Here is a 21705-nt window from a genome sequence, read left to right as displayed (position 1 = left end):
ACTTGTGACAGCAGCTAGTTTTGCCAACTGGAAATTAATACTGTTGGATCTTTTCCTTGACAGCAACGGCTGCATGCACGATGATTGACTCAGCGTGCAGGCGAATCATATTGGGTGAAAGAAACGTGCATCCCAGTAAGATCCAAGACACATCGACATCCTCGCAATAAAATTAGAAGTGAAAATAAAGAGACGCATCGATCAACGTCTGACGTGTTGAAAACAGTTGTTCGTTCTTATCCAATAATAGCCTAACTGCTTCAGGTTAATCGTATCCACTGATTGGTCAGTGGAGTGAATTCTTCTCCTGCTGCCAATTCATCTACTACTACGTACTTATATATTGGGGAGAAAGTCTATACACGTCTAGTCCGATTTTAACTTTCCGCCATTCCGCGGGAGGAGTCTCAACTAAATATGCGGAAAAGGATGTTTATGTCACTCGAGTAAATTATGTTTCCATTGCATGAAGTATATGTAACATACAAATTAAAGGAAACTATATGCCGTTAGCTAGTCCGATTTCACCTTTCCGCGGGAGGAGTCTGGACTATGTGAAACAATATTATTAGTCTGTTTTGATCATGTGCTTTTGGCCTCCATATGCTTCAACCCTTTAAAAAAATAGCCGTGGTTAAATATTCCAGGTGACCAGGTGTTGCAACTTGCAATATACTCACGCGGCCAGGCAGAGCATGCGGCAGACAGATCAAGAAGTGGAAGAGCTACTGTGCGATCGATTTAGCTTTCTGTCAGATCATGAGGACGATCGATTAGCTCCGCTGTTACGATTAGGACACCGCGGAATCCGTGGCTGACAACCTGCTGCTCGATGTGGACTAGGCTCGTGGGACACGCGCGTGGTACACGTACCTATTTCAGACAATGTATATGCACGTAAGCACCAGCACAAGCTGCTGATTTGCTTGGTCGATCGGGGTGAGGTTTGTGTATCCGCATACCATACCAAGCTGATCAATTCTATCGACGAGTTAATTTCACCCCGAGCAGCTCGATCCCGACCGTAATGAACTTGTCGTGTTAGAGTTCGAGCACATTTAGGCCGAGGTGGCAGATCAAACCGGCCACGAGGATGCAGCAGAATCCGGCCATGTGTCTCATCCGCGAAGATATGACGAAGATGATCCCGTCGGCTCAACCTGCAAGGATTCTTCATGTTGGCCTGCAGTTGTGCTCATAATTAAGCAGGTTGACTGATTATCAAGGTAGATAGGAGGTGATGAATGAATGAGGAGGGGAGCATGGATCATGTTCATTTTCTCTTCCTTGAAATCTCGGTTGATAATATCTGGGTAGACCCAAGCTACCAAACACACCCTCAGTTTCATGCATCAACCAGTAGAACCAAAAGATCGAAAATTGAACCGAAGATAAATGTTGGGCAATCCATTTATACTTAACATCCCATCTCTACAAACATAAACATGGACACTAAGAGATTAATAATTGAAGTCGGAGATTACAAATGGTTCCATGTACCATCTAGCGAAGACTATAGGCACAAGCCGAAGGAGCACTGCCATTCTCGCACCAGAGCCTAGAAAAACTTGTTGTAGTAGAGCTTATTGTAGTATACAAACGAGAAGTTGTCATGCCCAGGCTCCAAAGGATCAGCACACTAGAGCAACATCAATCGCCAAAAATGAAACCCATAAATTGAAAGAGACGGATCTAAAACCACACAAACGAACACGAAAAACGACTGGCCCTTCGCTGAGGCTAGACGCACTATCGAAGCGAGGATAGAGTGGGTGTGACCTTATTATGATTTTAAGATGTAACCACATCAACATCTCGAAGAAGATATTAACTATAAACTAAACAAAAAAAGAAAACCCTCCCACCGATAAGACGTCGTAGTTCGCCACACTTTCAAGGATCCAAGACCATCGAAAACAGAGTGGACAGATATCAACACCGGAACCCTTGATTGGTTTTAGAAGTCGCCTTACAATCGCCCCTCTCTGCTCCTCTCCTACCGGCAATCAAAGATTGTTCTTGCCGTATTTTACGTAGTGGTACGTGCAAAATTAGAACGTTGAACTGTACAAGCTTTGTCATGCACGTGATCCACATGTGCACGCCAGCTCTGTAATATCTGCAGAATCTGATGCATGTACATAATTTCACCAAATCTAGTACTTGCAAATCTTTAATTATGTTTTATACATCTTCATGATTGGCCATTGCCGTATATTAACTTATTAAGTGACACTGATTAATATATCCTCCACTTGATTTTGTTAGTTTCGTCACGCCTCTCTGTCTCTCTCACGGATCATATCGTGGGTTAGGTGTCAACCGTATTGTCTATTACACCTATATGGTTCTTACTTCTTAGATCTAATACTGCATCGCCTACTTGTGATGCTAAGTGTGCCAACACAATAGAAGAAATTTGGAAGCAAAGCTTTTTTTTTATGGGAAGTAATGTCAAAATTGGCATCTCGTTGTTTTCATTCTGGAAGCAAAACGAAATGCAGTTATGCAAGCAAGGTTAAGAATAACTGAATAAGAATAAGGTTTGTATGGATATACTCGTATGACAGCCAAAAGGGCACGGTTTTCTTTAACTACAAAGTAAGAAAGGACATCAAATGTACCAAGGAACGGAGAAAAGTTGACATGGACACATTGAACCCCCTGTTCTTTTGTTTTAAACAAACGGAATGCGAACTGGCAAAAGTAGGTAACATTGTATTGGTCTACTCTCTCTGTTTCTAAATATAACTTCTAAAACATCTTTTTTTAAAACATAAGGCTCGAGAGCCCAGCTTTAAATTAATAAAGCCATCAACCGGCTATGATACAATGGTGCTCATTACACAAACTTGAACAAGGTAAAAGAAAGAGGCAAAGCCCTAGAGGAACCAGGGAGAATTCCACTCGGCAGCGCCACCAAAGAGCCCACAAGTACAAGCTACGGAGAACTGCCGTGGACGGAAAGAGACGTGCCAAGCGAAGAGTAGAAGCACCAGCATCAAAGAGATGAAGATCCAGCTCCGAGACCGCCTCGCCTTGCTGCCGCCGAAGGAGGGACCCTACCCATCTCATCGGCCAACACAGAACATAGAGGTGGTTAAGCGCCCCAAAAAGCCTTGAACTTGCTGACTGCCGCCATAGGCCTCACCATAGACACACCCAAACCGCACCACCGTCATTGTCACCACACCGATAGCCCTCCGTCCCCTCGACCCAAAGCGGCGCCTCCAAGGAGGAGAACGACGCATTGCGCCATCGTCGCCCGACCGTAGCCTGAGTTTTCACCCGGGAAGAAGAGGAATAGGGGGAGGATTACCTCACCAGCCCATCAAGAAGGAGAACGGCGATAGAATCGTCGCTGCCGATGTGGCTGGCACCGAGCTAGCCAAGAGTTTCCCCCGGCAGCTCCCCACCGAACTCGCACGGACGCAGAACGGGCAGTCCGAGGACCAACCATGCCGTATCTGGCGCAGAGAGACCGAAAAGTGGAGACACCAACGAACAGAAAAGAACGCGCCGGAGCACGACTACGCCGCACCTAGCCATCCGCCGACTCCTCACCGTCCACACGGCCAAGGAGATCGACCAACACCAGCGAACGCCACCCGCCTTCCAGTCGACGTCGCCACCCACCGTCCAGGGCCGCCGCCCCGGCGTCCAAACTCCGCCCGCCGCAGATCCGAGGGAGCCCGGAGGACCACATAGTAAGGGATCCGCCTCCATGGGCTCTCGTCGGCCAGCAACACCACCACAGACCTGGAAGTGGCCAGAGCAACACCTGCAGCCCATGGCTGCCTGTGGTACCAGATCTGGGGATTTGGTGGGCTCGGCTGGGCCCGGGGCCCCTGCCCCGGCCCGCGCGCGAGGCGGCCGCCCTGGCCGCGATGCCCCTCCGGCTCCACTCACAGGTCGTTGCGCCGCCGCCCGACCGCCAGGCGCTGTGGACGCCCACCCTCGCGCCGCGCCGCCCGCCTCCATCAGACCGCATCGGGCCGAGCTCGCGCTGCCCGCCGTGGCAGAAGCTTCCGCGGAAGCCGCCGCCGCCCCGAGCACGCACATCCCGCGGAGCCGCCGCGCGCCGTCGAACGGCCGCGCCGCCACGCCCGCGCCCGGCCGCGCGCCTCGCCTGACCGATGCCGCCGCGCGCCGCCATCCGTGAGGAGGAGAGAAGGCGCCCCGCCGCCGCCGACGTCGACCGAGCTTCGCCCGGTGGCGCCTCCTGGCGGCGGCGAGGCGGGGGAGAGGAGGACGGGGCTGGGGGCGGCGGCGGACTAGGGTTTCGCCCTGGGACTCGCGGGAGCCCAGGACGAAACGGTTCGAGGTTCCCCTAAAACATCTTATATTTAAAATAGAGCAGCAATTCGCTAATTTGTTTTTCAGCATCATTATGATGCCAGCTAGTTTTTATATGTGATTTTTTTGTGGAGCACTAGTTTTTTGTTTTGTTTTGTATGGCATAATTTTCAAGTCAGTTCAGACAGGTCTCAATTGGCCCGCCTCCATGCAAATGGATTAGGGCCTTTAGCTTGGACTTGTACATAAAATTCAGCCCATATGGCAGTTTTCTATCGTGGCGGCCCATATAAATGTGGTTTTAGCCACATACGCAGATGTCAAGTCAACAGAGAAAACATTTGTAAAAACAAACAAAAAAACAAAGGGGAAAATAAGACATAGTGGGCTTATAAATATGGAAAATACGATGTTGTCTTACAAACTCAAAACTGACAGAATCGGTTAGAACATGCAAAATTACGAAATAAATGTGTGGAATATAGAGGATGCAAAATTAGTAGTAAGTGAAATATATATGTGATCTTTGTATTATTAGACACACTTTACCGGCTCTGATGTATCAAAACTAGACCAAATACCCCTAAGGTCAATTTTCTAACGTGCCGGCTCATATAAAAGGTGGTTTTAACCATATAAAAAGATGGTGAGATGACAAGTCAGCAAAGAAGAAGAAAAAACTAGGGATAAAATAAGAAGCAGATTATTAAAATTCAAAAATCTGAAAGCGAAAAAGTAAAAGGCAAAGTAGTCCAATAAATAGGAAAAATATATTTTTAATATAAAACTCGAAATTGATAACAAAATTGGGCAGAGCATGTAATATTCCCAACAAAAAAAACCGTGGAATATACATGCTAGTAAGAGAAATATATCAATGATCTATTTGCAAAGATAATACAAGGACCAATAAAGGATCTAGACAATCTATTAAGCGATTCGAGGTATATTGACACAAAGATGCATTACATTCAACCTATATTTTTTAAATATCAGAACTAGATCATATACCCCTAAGGCGGTTTTGCTGATGCCATGGTGCATATAAAAGGTGGTTTTACCCATCTAAGCAGATGATGAGAATCTGATTACTCGAATTCAAAAAACGCAGAAGTAAAAGACAAAGTAGTCTGATAAATATGGAAAAATAGGATGTTGTTTAAAAATCTCAAAAATAATATGGAAGAATTCGTCAAGGTATGCAATATTCCGAACAGAAAAGTGTGGAATATAGAGGCTGAGGCTGAGCAAGTGAAATCTGTGGAATCTATTGCATTAACAGAGATCAACAACGGAAGTGGACAAGGTCCATATAGCTGCTGTAAAAGCAATCAAGCAAACACTCTTACATGATAACCTGGCATCACTGAGACAACACACACAAACTGAAAACCTAGGCTTATGGCTCAATTAGCTTGCTGCTGTCTGTATTCACAAGGTTAGACAATTCTGACATCAGCTGCTTTGAGTTGAGTTGATAGCTCATCATCGGTCGTAAAGGGCCTGAAAGCATGTATGGGCGACGGCGGGGGGTCACCTCTCGAAGACCTGTGGGCCGCCGTAACGGACACTGCACATCTTCAGATCCCTTGGCATATCGACCTCTTTCAGCCAGGCGAGACGCCGGCATTCTTGTTCGCTGCCAATGAGCTCAGTGCTCGTCACTGTCAGCAAGAAGACAAAATTAGTTAGTCTTCGATGACAGTAATGTCCAGTGAGCTTTTGAAAAATCTAATTAGCAGAGGCACCTTCAAGTGATTAACAACCAATGTAAAAGCCTTAGAAGAGCCAAATATCTTTGTGATGAAGCTGCATTACATTATTACTGTCCTAAAAGACGTAGTCTTTCTACCTAAAAAAAACGTAGTCTAGCCTGTTTTCGAACATTGTTTATCTACGAGTGGTTTTGACATTCTACGCTTCTAAACCCAGGGATGCGCAAAACCGTGTGCTAAGACTACTAACCACCTGCACATGATGCACATAGACTGTATCATAAACAAAGCCGGCCAGCTGAAGGTTGCTATTAAACTAACAGATCTCTTTCTGCATTCAGTGGGCAGCTCACAAGGCAAACTGCTGTTTTAGTGATGTAAAAGTTATACAAATGTTTCAACTTGCAATCGATGCCTAGGTCATCCTTCTTAATTAATCCCCTCGAATGTTGTTGGAAAAAAGGACACATGAAGTATTGACTATTATCACTCAAATCATGCCCTAAAATATGCTCACTGTCAAAATTCAGAACTGGTACCACGCCCATGTTGTATCCAGATTACATTTCTGAGACCAAAATTGCCAACTTACCGGGATGCTCAGAGTATGGAAAGTCCGTGTAGTACGTGCAGTCCCGGTCTTCTTCGATGGAGTAAGGGGGGCCAAGGATGTCAAGGATTGCGCACGGCGTGATGGCCCTGAATCGGTGCATGTTGCCCCCTGCCGTTGGGTACAGGACCGACGTGTCGCACGGTGCAGTGAAATCATCGTCCACAACCAGTTCTGCCAACCTCACTGCAAGCAAATCAACCCTCGGTGTTATAGCACATTTGAGCCACGGGGCATTGGACAGCAAAATCAGGCACTCCAGCGAAAATACAGAATGTCTCAGAAGCTCACATCGATCGTCAGGCGACGACTCGCCACTCTCGGCTGGATCAGGATCAACCCAGTCATATGACTTTATGTGCATTGAGCCGAGTAGTAGTTTGCTGAACACCGTCATACCGGGGTGATTGTGAAGAGGGATGACCGCATTCTGCGGCAAAAATAAGATCACCATCTGCAGAGCAAAGAACATCAGCAAGAAATTCATTTACATAGTATCAGCTAGCCCATACTACAATTCAACTTGGATGTGCTCTTTTGCGCTGCCACTTACCGAAAATTTCTCAGATTTGTATATCGTTGTGTGTGTAATTGCTGGGTTTCGTTGTGCCACATCTCTAGCCCTGAAGAATGCCATGTCTGAGCTTAGACCAACATCTTCTGGCCTCATCCGATCTGCAGATAACACCAGCAGCAACTAAAATTCAGTCAATGGAGTACAACAGCATCTTCAGCATTTCTGTGGCAAGACACTCCCATTTCCATTTCATCTAAACATTTTGCACGTAGTACAGATCATCTTCAGCAGAAAGCAACGATGACACTACATAATAGTATTAACCAGTAAAGCTCAAGCAGGATGTGCTAAAAATTAAATCTAACGGATCATCTAATATATTTATATATACCAGATGCTACAAATTTACACAACAATTACATGGGACAAATTCAGCAAAATGGGCATGCTGCTGAACTAGCTAGTACATACAAGCAGCTCAGCTGAGGAAGTTAAATGAATGCAAGCATGTCAAAGTACTAGTAGCAGTATTAGTACCGGAACAAAGAGTATAGAGGTGAGGGAGAGGGATGCTGACCGAGGATTGCGCGGAGCAGGTCGACCTCGGAGGGCTTGGGGACGGTGCCGGGGCCCTGGAAAACGGCGCGACACGCCTGGAAGAGCCGCTGCACGGCCGTCGGCCTCCTCACGCGCCGCGGCCTCTTCCCCCCTGCCGCCGCCGCCGTGGGCTTCGCCGCCACCACCCGCCTCCTCTTCGCCTCCGGCGGCACCGCGACTCCCGCCACTCCCACCTCCGCCCCCATAAAAAAAGAATGGATCTTTCGGTCGAGAACAAGAATTCACAAGCTAGACGATGGCCAGGGAGCAAGTTCTTGGTGGGGGAAGATGGTGCGGCAGGGAACAGAAAGATATATGCGCGCGCAACTGTGGAAGCAGGAAGGCGGTGAGGATAGAAACCAGGGGCTGCACCTGCACGGCCGCTCGGTGATGCCGATGATCGGTCGATGCCAGGGGTTCATACGAGCGGGGGAGCAAATCCGGTGGGTGGGAGAGAGAGACAGAGATGGATGGAGGAGGTGGTGTAGTAGCGTGGCGCCCGCCATTTTGGGAAGCGGAAAGCAAAACCACCTGCGCGGCACGACCAGAATCCACAGTTTTGTCGCGGAAACTACTACAGTTCTACTGGATGCTCTTCTTCTATTCACGTGGGGTGGCGACTAGTATGCTGTATGCACAATCGACCAAATTGGCCTTTGGAAATTCCAAGTACGAGTAGGATATCTATGCACCGTTGTTTTACAGTATATGGCAATTTTCTCTATACACGCAATTCTTCCATCTCTTGTTGACATCATCAGCACTAGCTATTGGATCGGAAAACACAAAACTTATGTATTTCAAAGGTCGTTAATCCGGTTAGTGGTTATAATTTGCCGGAAAATTCTCCTTCATGAAAAATTAAAAAAAAACATATTGTTATATTTTGTCGAAAATATTTCATCGTCACAGATTGTTGTCTGATTATAATATTGTGGTCGTCATGTTAGCGGCGTGCATTTAAAATGGTAGCAGCATTAGAGATTCAAATTTTAGCGAACCATTGATGGAATTTCCAAAATTTTGGTGGGTTCCGAAATATAATTTTATTGAGATTTCCAGACTATACTCTGACCAAATTCAAAGTTATTTCAATTTTGTTTAAATTTGATGAAATTTGAGCAATATATATCCATAATAATCTCCAAACAATCGAAATTTTGGTGGATATATATACTTACACATAATTTTGTTCTTGTTTTAGGCATTGAAAACTTAAACTGTTTGGGAGATAATATAAGTCTATGAAGATCCAAAACCAAAGAAACCTTGCTGATACAGGGGGCTCGGCCGCCTGTTCTAAATTCTGTGCTTATAAGTTGGACATGGTCAAGCATATGACCGTGTGGATTGGGCTTTTTTTGAAGGAGTTTTGGCGAAACTGGGCTTTCATAGTACATGGATACAGTGGGTGATGGCGTGTGTGACCACTGTACGATACTCGGTTCGCTTCAATGGACATTTATTGGACTCCTTCTCCCCAACCCGTGGGCTGCGCCAAGGTGATCCAGTATCACCATATTTATTTCTTTTTGTTGTTGATGCTCTTTCTTCTTTGATAAAGAGGGAAGTGGACAATGGTGCTCTTCGTGAGCTGAAGATCTGCCGCAGGCCCCTGGGATATCTCATCTCCTTTTTACAGACGATTGCTTGATGTTCTTTGAGGGATCAGCCCAGCAAGCATCTGTGGTAAAAATTGTCCTTGATAAGTATGAAAGAGGGACAGAGCAGCTTGTTAGTTTAGGCAAATGCTCTATCCTTTATGGTCACATTTGTGAGGTGGAGGCTCAGGATTCAATCAAGCAACTACTGGGTTATGAAACTAGTCATTTTGAAGATAAATATTTGGGCTTGCCAGTTCCAGAAGATAGACTAAAGAATGGGAAATTTCAACCTCTGAAAGAAAGGTTCATGAAGAAAGCTTGTGATGGGTGGAAAAATACATGTCCAGTGGAGCAAAAGAAACCCTTATCAAGGCTATCTTGCAGGCTCTACCCACTTATGCGATGGGCATCTTCCCGTTTTCTGTTGTACTTTTGGAAGATCTTAGTAAAATAGTCCGTGATTTCTGGTGGGGCGATGAACATGAACGTCGGCGCATGCACTGGATGTCTTTGGAGAAGATTACCAGACCAAAGTCACACTGTGGTATGGGGTTCAGGGACCTCAAAATCTTCAATCAAGCTCTGCTAGCAAGACAAGCTTGGAGATTGCTAAAAGAACCTGATAGTTTATGTGCCAGGCTGCTTGAGCAAAATACTTCTCGAATGGTAACTTACTGGATACTGGGTTCATTCAAAATACGTCCCCCTCATGGCAGGGAGTCATTCATGGCTTGGAGCTTCTTAAATGTGGTGCTATTTGGAGGATAGGCACCTGCTCCCAGGTGCGCGTTTAGCGCGACAACTGGATGCCTAGGGAAGGATCACTTAAACCATCGAGGAGGAGGGGAAACACTCGGATTCGGTGGGTTTCAGATCTGATTAATGCACATACCAGGTCTTGGGATGAAAAAACAATCCGAAGGGTCTTCTACCCTCATGATGCTGATGCAATACTGGCTATCAAGCTCACACCTCGGCCTACAGACGACTTCATTGCGTGGAGCCAAGAGGACAATGGCTTGTTCACTGTACGCTCTACATACAGACTCGGACTGCAACCAACCTTGGATGCTTTTGGGACGGGACAGTCAAACACAACGACACTTGGAGACAGACCCATCTAGGACTGTATTTGGAAAACTGGAGTGCCTCAAAAAATCAGAGTGCTTGCCTGGAAGGCTGCCACTAATACTTTGGCGGTCCTTGACAATTTACATCGATGGATTCCCTCAGTCAATCCCACATTCTCTATATGTGGTATGGCGGTGGAGGATGAACACCACGCCTTGGTCTACTGTACTCAAGCTGCAGCTTTGCGTGACCTCCTATGGGAACATTGGGCTCTACCGAAAGAATCTGAATTTCAAAAGACAGGCGATGAGTGGTTTATTCAACTTATTTCAAATGTTGTGCCTGAAACCAGGATTAAGCTCATGTTCATGTTTTGGAGGGTATGTCACCACAGAAAAAACATTATGCACGGATATGGCAAGGCTTCTGTCTTAGGTTCGGCTCGGTTCCTCCAGAACTATGAGTCCTATTTTCGTGAAGCTAACTCGGATCAAACATCGTCGAAAGGGAAGAAGTTGGTCTTCCCTAGCCAGAACCTGGACAACGCTACTGATGATACTACCAGATGGATAGCGCCGCCCACCGATACGACCATGGTTAACGTTGATGCGGGCTGGGATTATCTAAGTAAAACGGCGGGTATCGGAGTTATAGGCAAGGACTGCAACGGCAAGGTGCTCTTTTCAGAATGGAGGCACATACCCTACTGTGCCAGTGCGGAAGAAGCAGAAACAATGGCGTGCCTAGCTGGGCTCAAGTGCCTTGGTATCAGAACAAACCCAGGGATTTTGGGGACTGACTGCCAACGTGTGGTAAACGCTGTCACTTCTCCATCGTTGGACCGCTCACCCTCCTGGAGTATCTATATGGAGATTAAGGACAACCTGCGCTTTAATCCAGAGTTTTCCATTGTTAAGATAGATAGATCTTGTAATAGAGTGGCGCACTGTTTGGCGCAGTTAGGCAAGCGCGAGTCGGGTGGCTTTTTGGAGGGATCAGCGCCTTCCTGCGTGTTGGCCCTGATCGCCGACGATTGTAAGAACACTATGTAATCCCTTGAGGGGCAGGTTTTTACGCACTCCTTTCCTTACCAGGGTACCTTAGGGGGCTAGAAGGTTTTTAACGAGACGGCCTGCTGCTTATTTTAGTGATCTTACTACAAAAAAAAAACTCGCTGATCGTCATGCCTTAGAGTATAACTCTTGATGCGACGACCTAAATGCATGACACATTGCTCATGGTTCGGTTTAAAAATTCTATTCTACGAGAATGCACGGGCTTGTACTTTTTGTTTGTTGCAACCATGCAAAGGAAAATATAAGGAAAAGAAAGAAAACTGTTGATGGCGTAATTTGGCTAGTTAGTTCGTGTGATGGGCCAAATTAGTTTAGTAAATAATCAAGCTATTTTAATGAGAATTGTTTAAGAGTTGCAACAGATTTTTGCATGGACCAAGGACAAGTCCTAGCTACGATCAGGGGTGCACATCGAGCTGCAATGATGCTGCTAAGGGAAGAGTCCTAGCAAGGATCAGAAGTCAAGTTGAAGCTTTCAGTCCATCGCGTCAGGAAATCATGCACGGGAGGTTCATATCCAGCTGAATCGTGGTGCAAGAAACGTACAACAAGAAACGTACAACATGTGCATTAGCTGAGGTAATTAGCGTTGTGGCCGGATAGTTTATTATTTCCTTGTGGGCCAAATGGTAGCTGTACGTGAACATGGCTGGACTTTGAACTTTGTCACGTATAGATTTATAGCTAGATTTGCAGCTAGATTTGGCAGGCAACCGAATCAAGGAAAGTGTACTAGTCGGTTATAGTTTTGAGTTCTACTCGTGTACGGCAAGTCCGGCCGGCCTTGTAACGCTAAAGACCAGGCGCCCTATATAAATACGGGTATGGCCGATTGAAAGAACCCCCAATCGACATTCATCCAATAATACATCTACTTTTTACGTATCTTTATTTTTCTTATCGTTCTTCTACCACCGAGCCCTAGCAGTCCTAGGGTTTGGCGATCTTTGCCGTTTTGCGCCGAAAAGCGGTCGTCTCTCCTCCACGAAAGCGAGGGGATCTTTGTTGCTTTGCTCGGAAAGCAATCGTCTGTCGTCACGAAAGCACGACAACTATTTTGGTGTTGCGCGGCGATTTTTCGTGCCAACACAATTGGCGACTCCGCTGGGGAAGAAGCATCGAACGGTCTCCAGCCCATTCCTACTTCGTAGGGAGCGTCATCAAGAGGCTGCAATCTACAACGGTAACATGAATTCTACGTTTTCTTATGTAGATGCAAATAATTCTTATGTTGATGTTGCCAGATCCTTTGATATGCATACTTTATCGGCTATCCCTAGTTCTTACTATGTGCAAACGCCGATGGAAAGTAATCAACATGCTTCAAATTCTTATAATTTTAGCAACCTGCAACATGTATACTCAAATTATCATGCATCGGCAACCCCAGAAATTCATATGCCGATGAACAACGTGATGAATTCAGTATATCAATATGAAACACCCAATGTTATAGATTTTAATAGCATGCAAAATAGTGTTTCGCCCTTTTATCCATCGGCAAATAACTTGCAATATGTTGGTTCACCTTCACACATGCCAATGGATATAGCAATTGGAAGTTCTAGTACTGACTATTTGGTCAATTACACCCAGCCATCATGTGCTACATCTTATGTTACTAACTTTTCAGCACCATATGTAACTGAAGATATTCATAATTCGGCTACACACCTTCACAATGATTACAGCCGAGTAAATGAAAATTCAAAAGGAGTTCATGTGCCTTCGTCTAATATTGTAGCATGTGGTACACCCCCTACACAATTCCAGAATTTCGGTACCACCCAAGAGTCATTGCCGAAACATACTGAGACATATGAGGGGCGAACAGCGAGAAGAGTGGAATGATATATATCTGAAATCTTGTGAAGATCTTGCAAAAAAGCTTCTCGAAGTCGAGCTATGCGAGCCAACCAGCGAGATAAATGTTGACTCGGTCAATGCCGCAAATTCGGCTAAGGCCGGGTTGGACAAATCATGTGCCGAGTCAAATCAACAAAAGATGATTGATACATCTACCACGACCGACTTAGTTCAATCTAAATTAAATTTTGGTAAAGCCAAGTCGGACACACAAACCGAGTTTGACAAGACAGTAGATAAAAGCTTTGTTGAGAAAGAGCATGGTGAGTGTGAAACAACTGTGCTTGACTTTTCTGGATGTAAGGGACCTTTCATGTTGCCCTATGAATTTCGTGCCAAAGAAATTGACGAGCATCAACAAGAAGAAAGTATAGCCGAACCATCTTCGGTTGAAGAAGTGCGTCGACGTGAAGAGACCGAAGATCCAGAAAAGAAGGAAGATATGACATTCGAAAATCATCAAGAGGCAAAGCAAAATAATGTTAAGATCAATTATAACAGAGGAAAGAATGTGTTCATCGATGATAATGCTCCTCCGAAGATGATCATGAGAAAAGATCCAGAATTAGAAGTTTCGAATGTCAGTGGAAGAAAGACACAATCATCACCAAAATCAAAGCCGACGGTTAAACAGTTGTTGGACAAATATACTGCACGCAAGGCCAACAATGTATTTAGTCGGCTTGGAGGTAGTAATCATCCTAGGTCCGCCTCTCGACATGGAGGTCGTGAATGCCAGCGAGGTAAGTCATATGTCCGGCAGCCGTATTTTGCAATGGAGCCAACATATTGGGGCGATGCACCTTCTGTGTACCCGAAATTTCCTCCGTGGGGCTGTAATCACTGGGAGCCATATCATACAAAGCCAACTGCTAATTTTCAGCTGGAATATATTTCACTGAGGAGACCTATGTTGAGACCACACTTGCATGAAAAAAGGGTTCAGTTTAAGCATGAAACTAGGCCACGTGCCTTTGTGATTCGTGGTCACGAGGAGCCAACTTTGGAATTTTTCAGTCCGCGCGGGAGACGTGGTGTCGGTGATAAAAGTTACAAGGGTGGCCGCAAGTTCGTGTGGGTACCGGTGATTCCTGCTGAACTTAAGGCTAGTGCTACAGTCGTGAGTAAGTGTGGAAGAAATTTAAATGGTACTGATGCTGATCATGGTTTGAAACCTGGAGGACAAAAAATAGCTGCCGGTGTCATTGGTGTACCACAGCAGCAAAAAGCATCTGTTCTGGTTCAAAATGAAGTTACGTTGGAGCTTAGCTTGGAAAACAGAGAAGACAGTATAAGCCATGCAGAAAATACTGTTATGCACAATGGAGCTAAGCCTAGCTGCACTAAGAATATTGCAAAGAAAGGTACTAGCCAAAATGCTTTTATGACACCTAATCTGCAGACTTCAAAGAAGGTCGTTGTACGTCCTTATACTAGTGACTCAGCTCAAGCATCCTCTTATCTATGTGCGAGAAGCAGCAGGAAATTTAATCAGAAGAGAAATATTTCGGCCAAGGACAAACTGTTAGTCCCAAAAACTGCAATATATCAGCACTGGCCGAGAAACTGCAACGTCAATGAAGTTGGTTGTAGTTCTGTTGAAGGAAAATCTGCTAGTACAGAAGCAAAACCAGCAAAAAATATACTCGTTGCATCCTCTAGTACAAATACAACTAAGAAATCTGAATCGGCTAGCATACATGCCGTTTCAGCTAGTTTTTGTCGAAAGGTTGTCAAGTCTAGTACAAGCACATCTACAGGACGTTGTGATTCAACCAGTAGGAGCAGCCAGAAAATTATAGCTAGCGACGTATTTGATCAGCATAGGTTGTTTTTGGCCAAGGAAAAAATGTTTGCCCCGCAGGCATCAGTAAATCAATATACGCCGAGAAACTCGGGGGGCAACGGAATCATGTCAGTTGCACCGGGTACTAAACCAGGACCTCGGTGGTGTCCGATAGGGCTTTCACACACTCAGAAACGCCGGGTACAGAGGCTGCGAGCATTGGAGATCAAAGAAGAGATAACTGAGAAAGAGCTCGAAGAGTGGTTCTATAGAGACAGACCGATGGTTCCTCTAAAAATGATTTGGAAGAAGAAAGGCACTGTGGCGGATAAAAATACAAATGCGGATATGGTTGCTGATGGAATTTCAGAAATTTTTAGAGATGCAGCTACTCATATGGATGTTGATCAAGGCGGATAATCCGGCGTACATCGCGCTGACAGAGGCATCGGTGTATTTGCAACATGGTGAGATATGATGTCTGATCGATGCTAGTGTTAAATGGCCTCAGAGACGTACCTAGAATTATTGTTTCGGCAAGGGTGATATGCATGAAATAATTGATGGTTTTGATTACATGGAGAAGTTTGGACATGGATTCTCATCGGTTGGCCCGCTTGAAAAAAATGATATTGGTATTGGAGACGTTGCAAGGCCTACCATTATCAATGATAGCATGAAAGCCGATCAGAAAAGCATACAAAAGTTGAATTATTTATTTATTTACTTCTGCTAAAGCACTCGGGGGCAGAATAACATAAAGTGATACTTGTCAAGTCCTCCAGTGTTGCGAGCGGCTAATTCTGGTGTGCCGTTCATATTGTATATTGCTGAACAAGATAGATCGGCGCGGTGTTGGCGCAAGAAGATGGCGGGAAGGAGTACACCATTGCATACCTAAGTCGTCGTTTGCTCAACGCCGAAGCTCGGTACGTGTTTATATAGAAGTTATGCTTGTCTTTATATTATGCGTGTAACAAGTTTCGACATTATCTACTCTTTAGTATATGTGTGGAAACTTGCCAGCCGACATATTAACTATTTATTTCACAACAACCGATTCCTAGTGATAGGATTAGAAAGTTGGCTTATGCAGCGGTAGAATATGATTTAGCAAATAAATCGATGTGTGCTATGAAAGGTCAAGTTATCGCCGATTTACTATTGATTATAGGATTAAGGATGAGGAAAATACTGATTATGTTAGTGTATGCCCATGGAACCTTTATTTTAATGGATCGGTTTATAGAGATGAACAAGATGTCGGCAGTATATTAATTTCAACTAACACTGTAGTTTATGAAACATCGGTCTGTTTAGATTCGCTTATAGTAGTATGACAAATTAATGCGAATTTCAGTGTTCTTATTTACAGATTACTATTTGGACCGATGTTCTAAGCTTCTAGATACGTTCACTATTTATCATATACCTAGGAAAGAAATTTCTAAAGCTTAATATTGCCTAGAACAGCAAGCATCTGGTCATTACGTTGGCAAGAAAAAAAAAAATGGTATACTAAAGGGGCCGATGCTGGCTGTTGTTGAGAGTGAAACCAGCATGATAGTGTGAGTTTAATGCGTGGTGCAGCTGTTACTATTACTGTGTCAGTTCAACATCAACTACTAGCAGTACATAGCAAGCATAATTCGGCACCTGGTTCACAAAGAACCGAATTATCAAATAGTTTAGAACCAGGTGATTGGAGTTTTCCTTTCGTTAATTATTTAAAGGGTTCTTGTTAAACTAGAATTCAAAAATTCGGCAAGCAGCTTTAAGATATACCCGTTTGTTGAATGACTAATTATACTGCCGAACTATACATGGTTTGATGTTGAAGTTCTTGGATTTTGATCAGTAGAGATTAGCTATGGGTGAAGTTCGCGAAGCAATATTCACAACACATGTGTCGGCTTATGAGATGCTATGGCTATTAAAGAGAACGGGTTTTTATTTGCCGACATTGTTAGAAAATCCTAGCTTATCAATACTAAAGGGAGTATGAAGTACTCAAACTAAATATAGAAAATTCAGCAAATGGTCGCCGAGTTGGAAAGGCCCATATAGAGCTGTATAGGTTCCTATAAATCCATGATTGGTATAATCCTTGCAGGGAGAGTTTTCCAAAGTTTTCAGTGAAAAATATTTGAAGAAGTATTATCATATCGTGTGGATGTAGGCTTGATGCATGATACTATGGCCGATATCTTATTCGAAATTTCGCCCTAAGGAATTATGGCTGATGAGTTATTTACAGATTGCAATGAGCAAAAAATTTGGCCGATGTGTTCTTTGAACATCGCCCTAATGGCTGGTGAAGTTATTGGCATCATCCTAAGGTATTGCATAAGTATTTTTGGTCAATTAAATCGTACCAAAAACAGGGGGGCATATGTTGATGGCGTAATTTGGCTAGTTAGTTCGTGTGATGGGCCAAATTAGTTTAGTAAATAATCAAGCTATTTTAATGAGAATTGTTTAAGAGTTGCAACAGATTTTTGCATGGACCAAGGACAAGTCCTAGCTACGATCAGGGGTGCACATCGAGCTGCAATGATGCTGCTAAGGGAAGAGTCCTAGCAAGGATCAGAAGTCAAGTTGAAGCTTTCAGTCCATCGCGTCAGGAAATCATGCACGGGAGGTTCATATCCAGCTGAATCGTGGTGCAAGAAACGTACAACAAGAAACGTACAACATGTGCATTAGCTGAGGTAATTAGCGTTGTGGCCGGATAGTTTATTATTTCCTTGTGGGCCAAATGGTAGCTGTACGTGAACATGGCTGGACTTTGAACTTTGTCACGTATAGATTTATAGCTAGATTTGCAGCTAGATTTGGCAGGCAACCGAATCAAGGAAAGTGTACTAGTCGGTTATAGTTTTGAGTTCTACTCGTGTACGGCAAGTCCGGCCGGCCTTGTAACGCTAAAGACCAGGCGCCCTATATAAATACGGGTATGGCCGATTGAAAGAACCCCCAATCGACATTCATCCAATAATACATCTACTTTTTACGTATCTTTATTTTTCTTATCGTTCTTCTACCACCGAGCCCTAGCAGTCCTAGGGTTTGGCGATCTTTGCCGTTTTGCGCTGAAAAGCGGTCGTCTCTCCTCCACGAAAGCGAGGGGATCTTTGTTGCTTTGCTCGGAAAGCAATCGTCTGTCGTCACGAAAGCACGACAACTATTTTGGTGTTGCGCGGCGATTTTTCGTGCCAACAAAAACATAAAGCTAAGTTAGGTGATCCAATAACAGAAGTTTATAGAAGTCTTGGTAACCCCATTGTTAACCATGGCCATGTCTTCCTTGAAACTCTTCCTGCACCTGTAATACTGCTAAGTCAGACTCCCTTGAAGATGAATGCATTTCTGGTATTTCAAAGTGTCCAGACACCAAGAATGGTCAATTCCATGAAGAAAGGGTTTCTTTGTTTTATCCTTGAGCGAACTACTTCCGGCTTAGCACGGGTCAATGGGTGTGCTTGTCCAACACGGACAAAGGTACTACCAGAGTACCATCATGCTTCTGCAAATTTGTAATTTTGACGTTGTAGACATTATCATATTTTTGTATAGACTTGGTCTAACATGCAATACAAAATTTTGACTTAAGATACAGCTAGAACGTCAGATAATCTGGAACCAGGCATGGTTTCTCCAAGGAAAATTTTTGGGATAAAGATTAGACTTTTGAGGAAATTGACTTCGAGTTCTATGATGATATATAGCAAAATCACCCAAAGTGGTCTTGAGATGCTGACGTAGTGACGTGACACGTTATTTGTAGGATTGATCACTAGGGTGGTATATATCATCTGTATCATAACGGAAAATTCCGGGCTAAGATCTTAAGTGGACTGGAGGTTCTGTGAGTCCTTTTAGCATTATGTATGGCATCAATAGAAAGCAAAACCACCTCTGAGGGGCACGACCAGAATCCATAGTTTTGTTGCTCAAACTACTAGACTAGAATAATTTTGTAACGACTGTGCAATCTCATGTTTTCGCCAGTACATATGCAAGTGGTCATCCATCCATCACATGTGGAGATGGTGACCCAAAAAGTCACGAACTAAATTCAAAATATGCTACTCCTACAAGGTATACTACCGTTCAGCTAGCTAGATTCTATTTTGGCCATTTAATTCTCCATGAGTTGGCCAACATGAGAAGAAGGGGGAAAAGGAGGGCCTTATCGCTTCAGAGGAAGAGATATCCAGTCAAGAAAATCCATCGTCTTGTCTTGAATTGGCAAGATTTGCTAGATTAAACCAACCCTGAGGGTAGCACGTTGGCAGGGGAGACACTGTTGCACCCAGCCGACCTAAGTTTGAGCACCATCCAAGGCGGAATTTCAGTATCTCACCCATGAACTTCTTTTTCAAAATAACAAGCCCCTATTGGGGCCTGAATTTTATTATCTCACCCGCGGACTTATTTTTCGAAACAAGGCTCGGCTTGCTGGCTAGGTGCGGTCTTATGGCATGTATAATGGGATGACACCAGCCTTCTCTTATGGCCACCATGTTAGATTTTTGTCTAGTTGAAAGAGAGAGAATGAAGGAGGAGAAGGTTGTTTTTCCTTAGCTAAGAGATGATCCCTTAGAAAATAAGAGAATGTTGTTTTCTCCATTGTACCATGTGTATTTACTTATCAACATAATTTCCTACTATATTTAATTACTTCTCATTAACTGCTAGAGATAATAATAATAGAGATAATGCATCGTTGCCATTAGTATTTACTGTCTTCTCCAGATGACATCAACTACTAAGAGAAAACGTGTTTTCTCTACCATTGCACATGCCCTAATTTATGTTAATGCTTCGGACCACCCTCGTGTGACCGAAATTAGACCAATGAAATCTCCTTTTCCCACACAAAAAGCAAAGATATTGTCATGCTAAAACAAATTGTCCAAACGAAAAAACATTTTTTCTGTTACGGCATTTTGCTGGCTAGATTGGTATTGGCCACGCAAAAATATGAGGGTGACATTGGCGTGAATATGGGTATGGCTTGCATAATCATAATATGCAGGGGCTATGAATTCGGAATAAAAGAGTTATATAGATGTCTTTTGGTCAAAGTGTAACATTTTTTTATTTCTAAATGGGGGTTCATATCATGTGAATAAAGGATGAAGGAAATTATCAATCACTACATGTTTGACATTGTAGGTGCTTGGTTTACAACCGGTCTCACCCTGCTAAAATATTGGCAAGCCAAGGAAATTTCGGTGTAGTTTGGCCTTGCATAGCCTAATCCTCACCCAATCATAGACATGCTGGAGGAACATAATTTTTTTCAAACATGACTGTACAATTTAATACATATTTTGATTGTGCTCAATATCACAACGATGTGGGCTTAGCCCAGTGGTTGGAGTCGCAGTGGCGCACACCAACGACCGGAGTTCGATTCCTGTCAGGGACGAATTTCGGAATTGTCACGCCAAGTCCCGCTTCTACTATATCATTTTTTTTCTATATCCTAGTGGTCAATTTGGTAGTCAAAGTTAAACCTCGGATGACTGATAAACTAGGACAAAAGGAGTAGACATCTTCTTTTTCTCGCCGCCCATATTTTTGTTTGGATTGCTTGCAATCTTGCATGATCTGAAGCAACGTCATCACAAATACACCCTCTGTTCCAAAACTAGACGCGTTTTAGTACGTGGATATATGTGTATCTACATAAAGCTAAGTTAATCAATCAGGAACGTGTGGAGTAAGAAGTTAACAGAAAATTCATTCTTCTAGTGGATTGTCAAAAGTTACCCCCATAGAATGCCGTAGAATTTCGAGTCTAATTAGCTTGGTAACGAGAAGCAAATTTTCTAAATGGGATGTCAGCCTTTCACACTAAAATCTAAATTTCATACCTAGCGCATAAATCAAACAGGTCTGCATGTTCGAGTCAACCTTTTTGGTGCGGTAGATATTTCGTTAGACAACGGAAGCCTTTACTGATACATGGGAGCCTCAGCTCAAAATGATGCAACCACACTAGAGTTCGATCGACTCTATCTGTATCAAAGATCGATGCGCACGTCAAAATCATAGAAAAGACAAACATCCATGGACAATCCTTTTGACTTACGATGAGGTCTGAAATTGATGCGGTAGAAGAAATAACCCAAGAAATTAAGTACATGGGACACACTTTTGTGTGAGCATGCTGATGTCTGAAAGCTTCCTGTTGTACGATAGAAAAGTGTGTGCATGCTGATGTCTGCAAGCTTCCTGTTGTACGATAGGTCGTCTATGCCAAAATATCTTCTACCGCAATAGAAGATTATGCTAGTGTATACTATATCACGCTTGCTAAACAAGGCGGTCCGCACACAGACAGGCAGAGGCGGAGAATGAGCCCAGGATGGCCACGCGTCACTGTTACAAAACAATGTGCTCCGACCAGCTTGGCTTCATCACAAACACATCCCAATAATAATTACTTTAAGCATGGAATTGACGACTAAAGTGATTTGTCGGTCCATTTAGAACTAATGTAATTCTCGGTTAGGCGGTGTTATCTAGTTTCACGTGTAATTTATGTGCAACTAA

General features: G+C 43.9%; 1 protein-coding gene across 1 annotated transcript; it reads right to left on the bottom strand.

Moving 5' to 3' along the window:
* Positions 1-5540: 5540 nt before the first annotated feature.
* Positions 5541-7941, bottom strand: LOC124655915 (plant cysteine oxidase 2-like). Its single transcript, XM_047194743.1, has 5 exons — positions 7716-7941; positions 7175-7296; positions 6913-7075; positions 6604-6807; positions 5541-5960 (listed from the first exon to the last, which is right to left on the bottom strand). Exons 1-5 carry the CDS (start codon positions 7939-7941, stop codon positions 5830-5832), a joined length of 846 nt encoding a protein of 281 aa, XP_047050699.1. The 3' UTR covers positions 5541-5829.
* Positions 7942-21705: the final 13764 nt, after the last annotated feature.

Source organism: Lolium rigidum, chromosome 5 (genome assembly GCF_022539505.1).
Source record: "Lolium rigidum isolate FL_2022 chromosome 5, APGP_CSIRO_Lrig_0.1, whole genome shotgun sequence".
Classification (NCBI taxonomy): domain Eukaryota; kingdom Viridiplantae; phylum Streptophyta; class Magnoliopsida; order Poales; family Poaceae; genus Lolium; species Lolium rigidum.
Note: the sequence above shows the minus strand (reverse complement) of the source record. Positions and strands in the feature narration are given on the sequence as shown.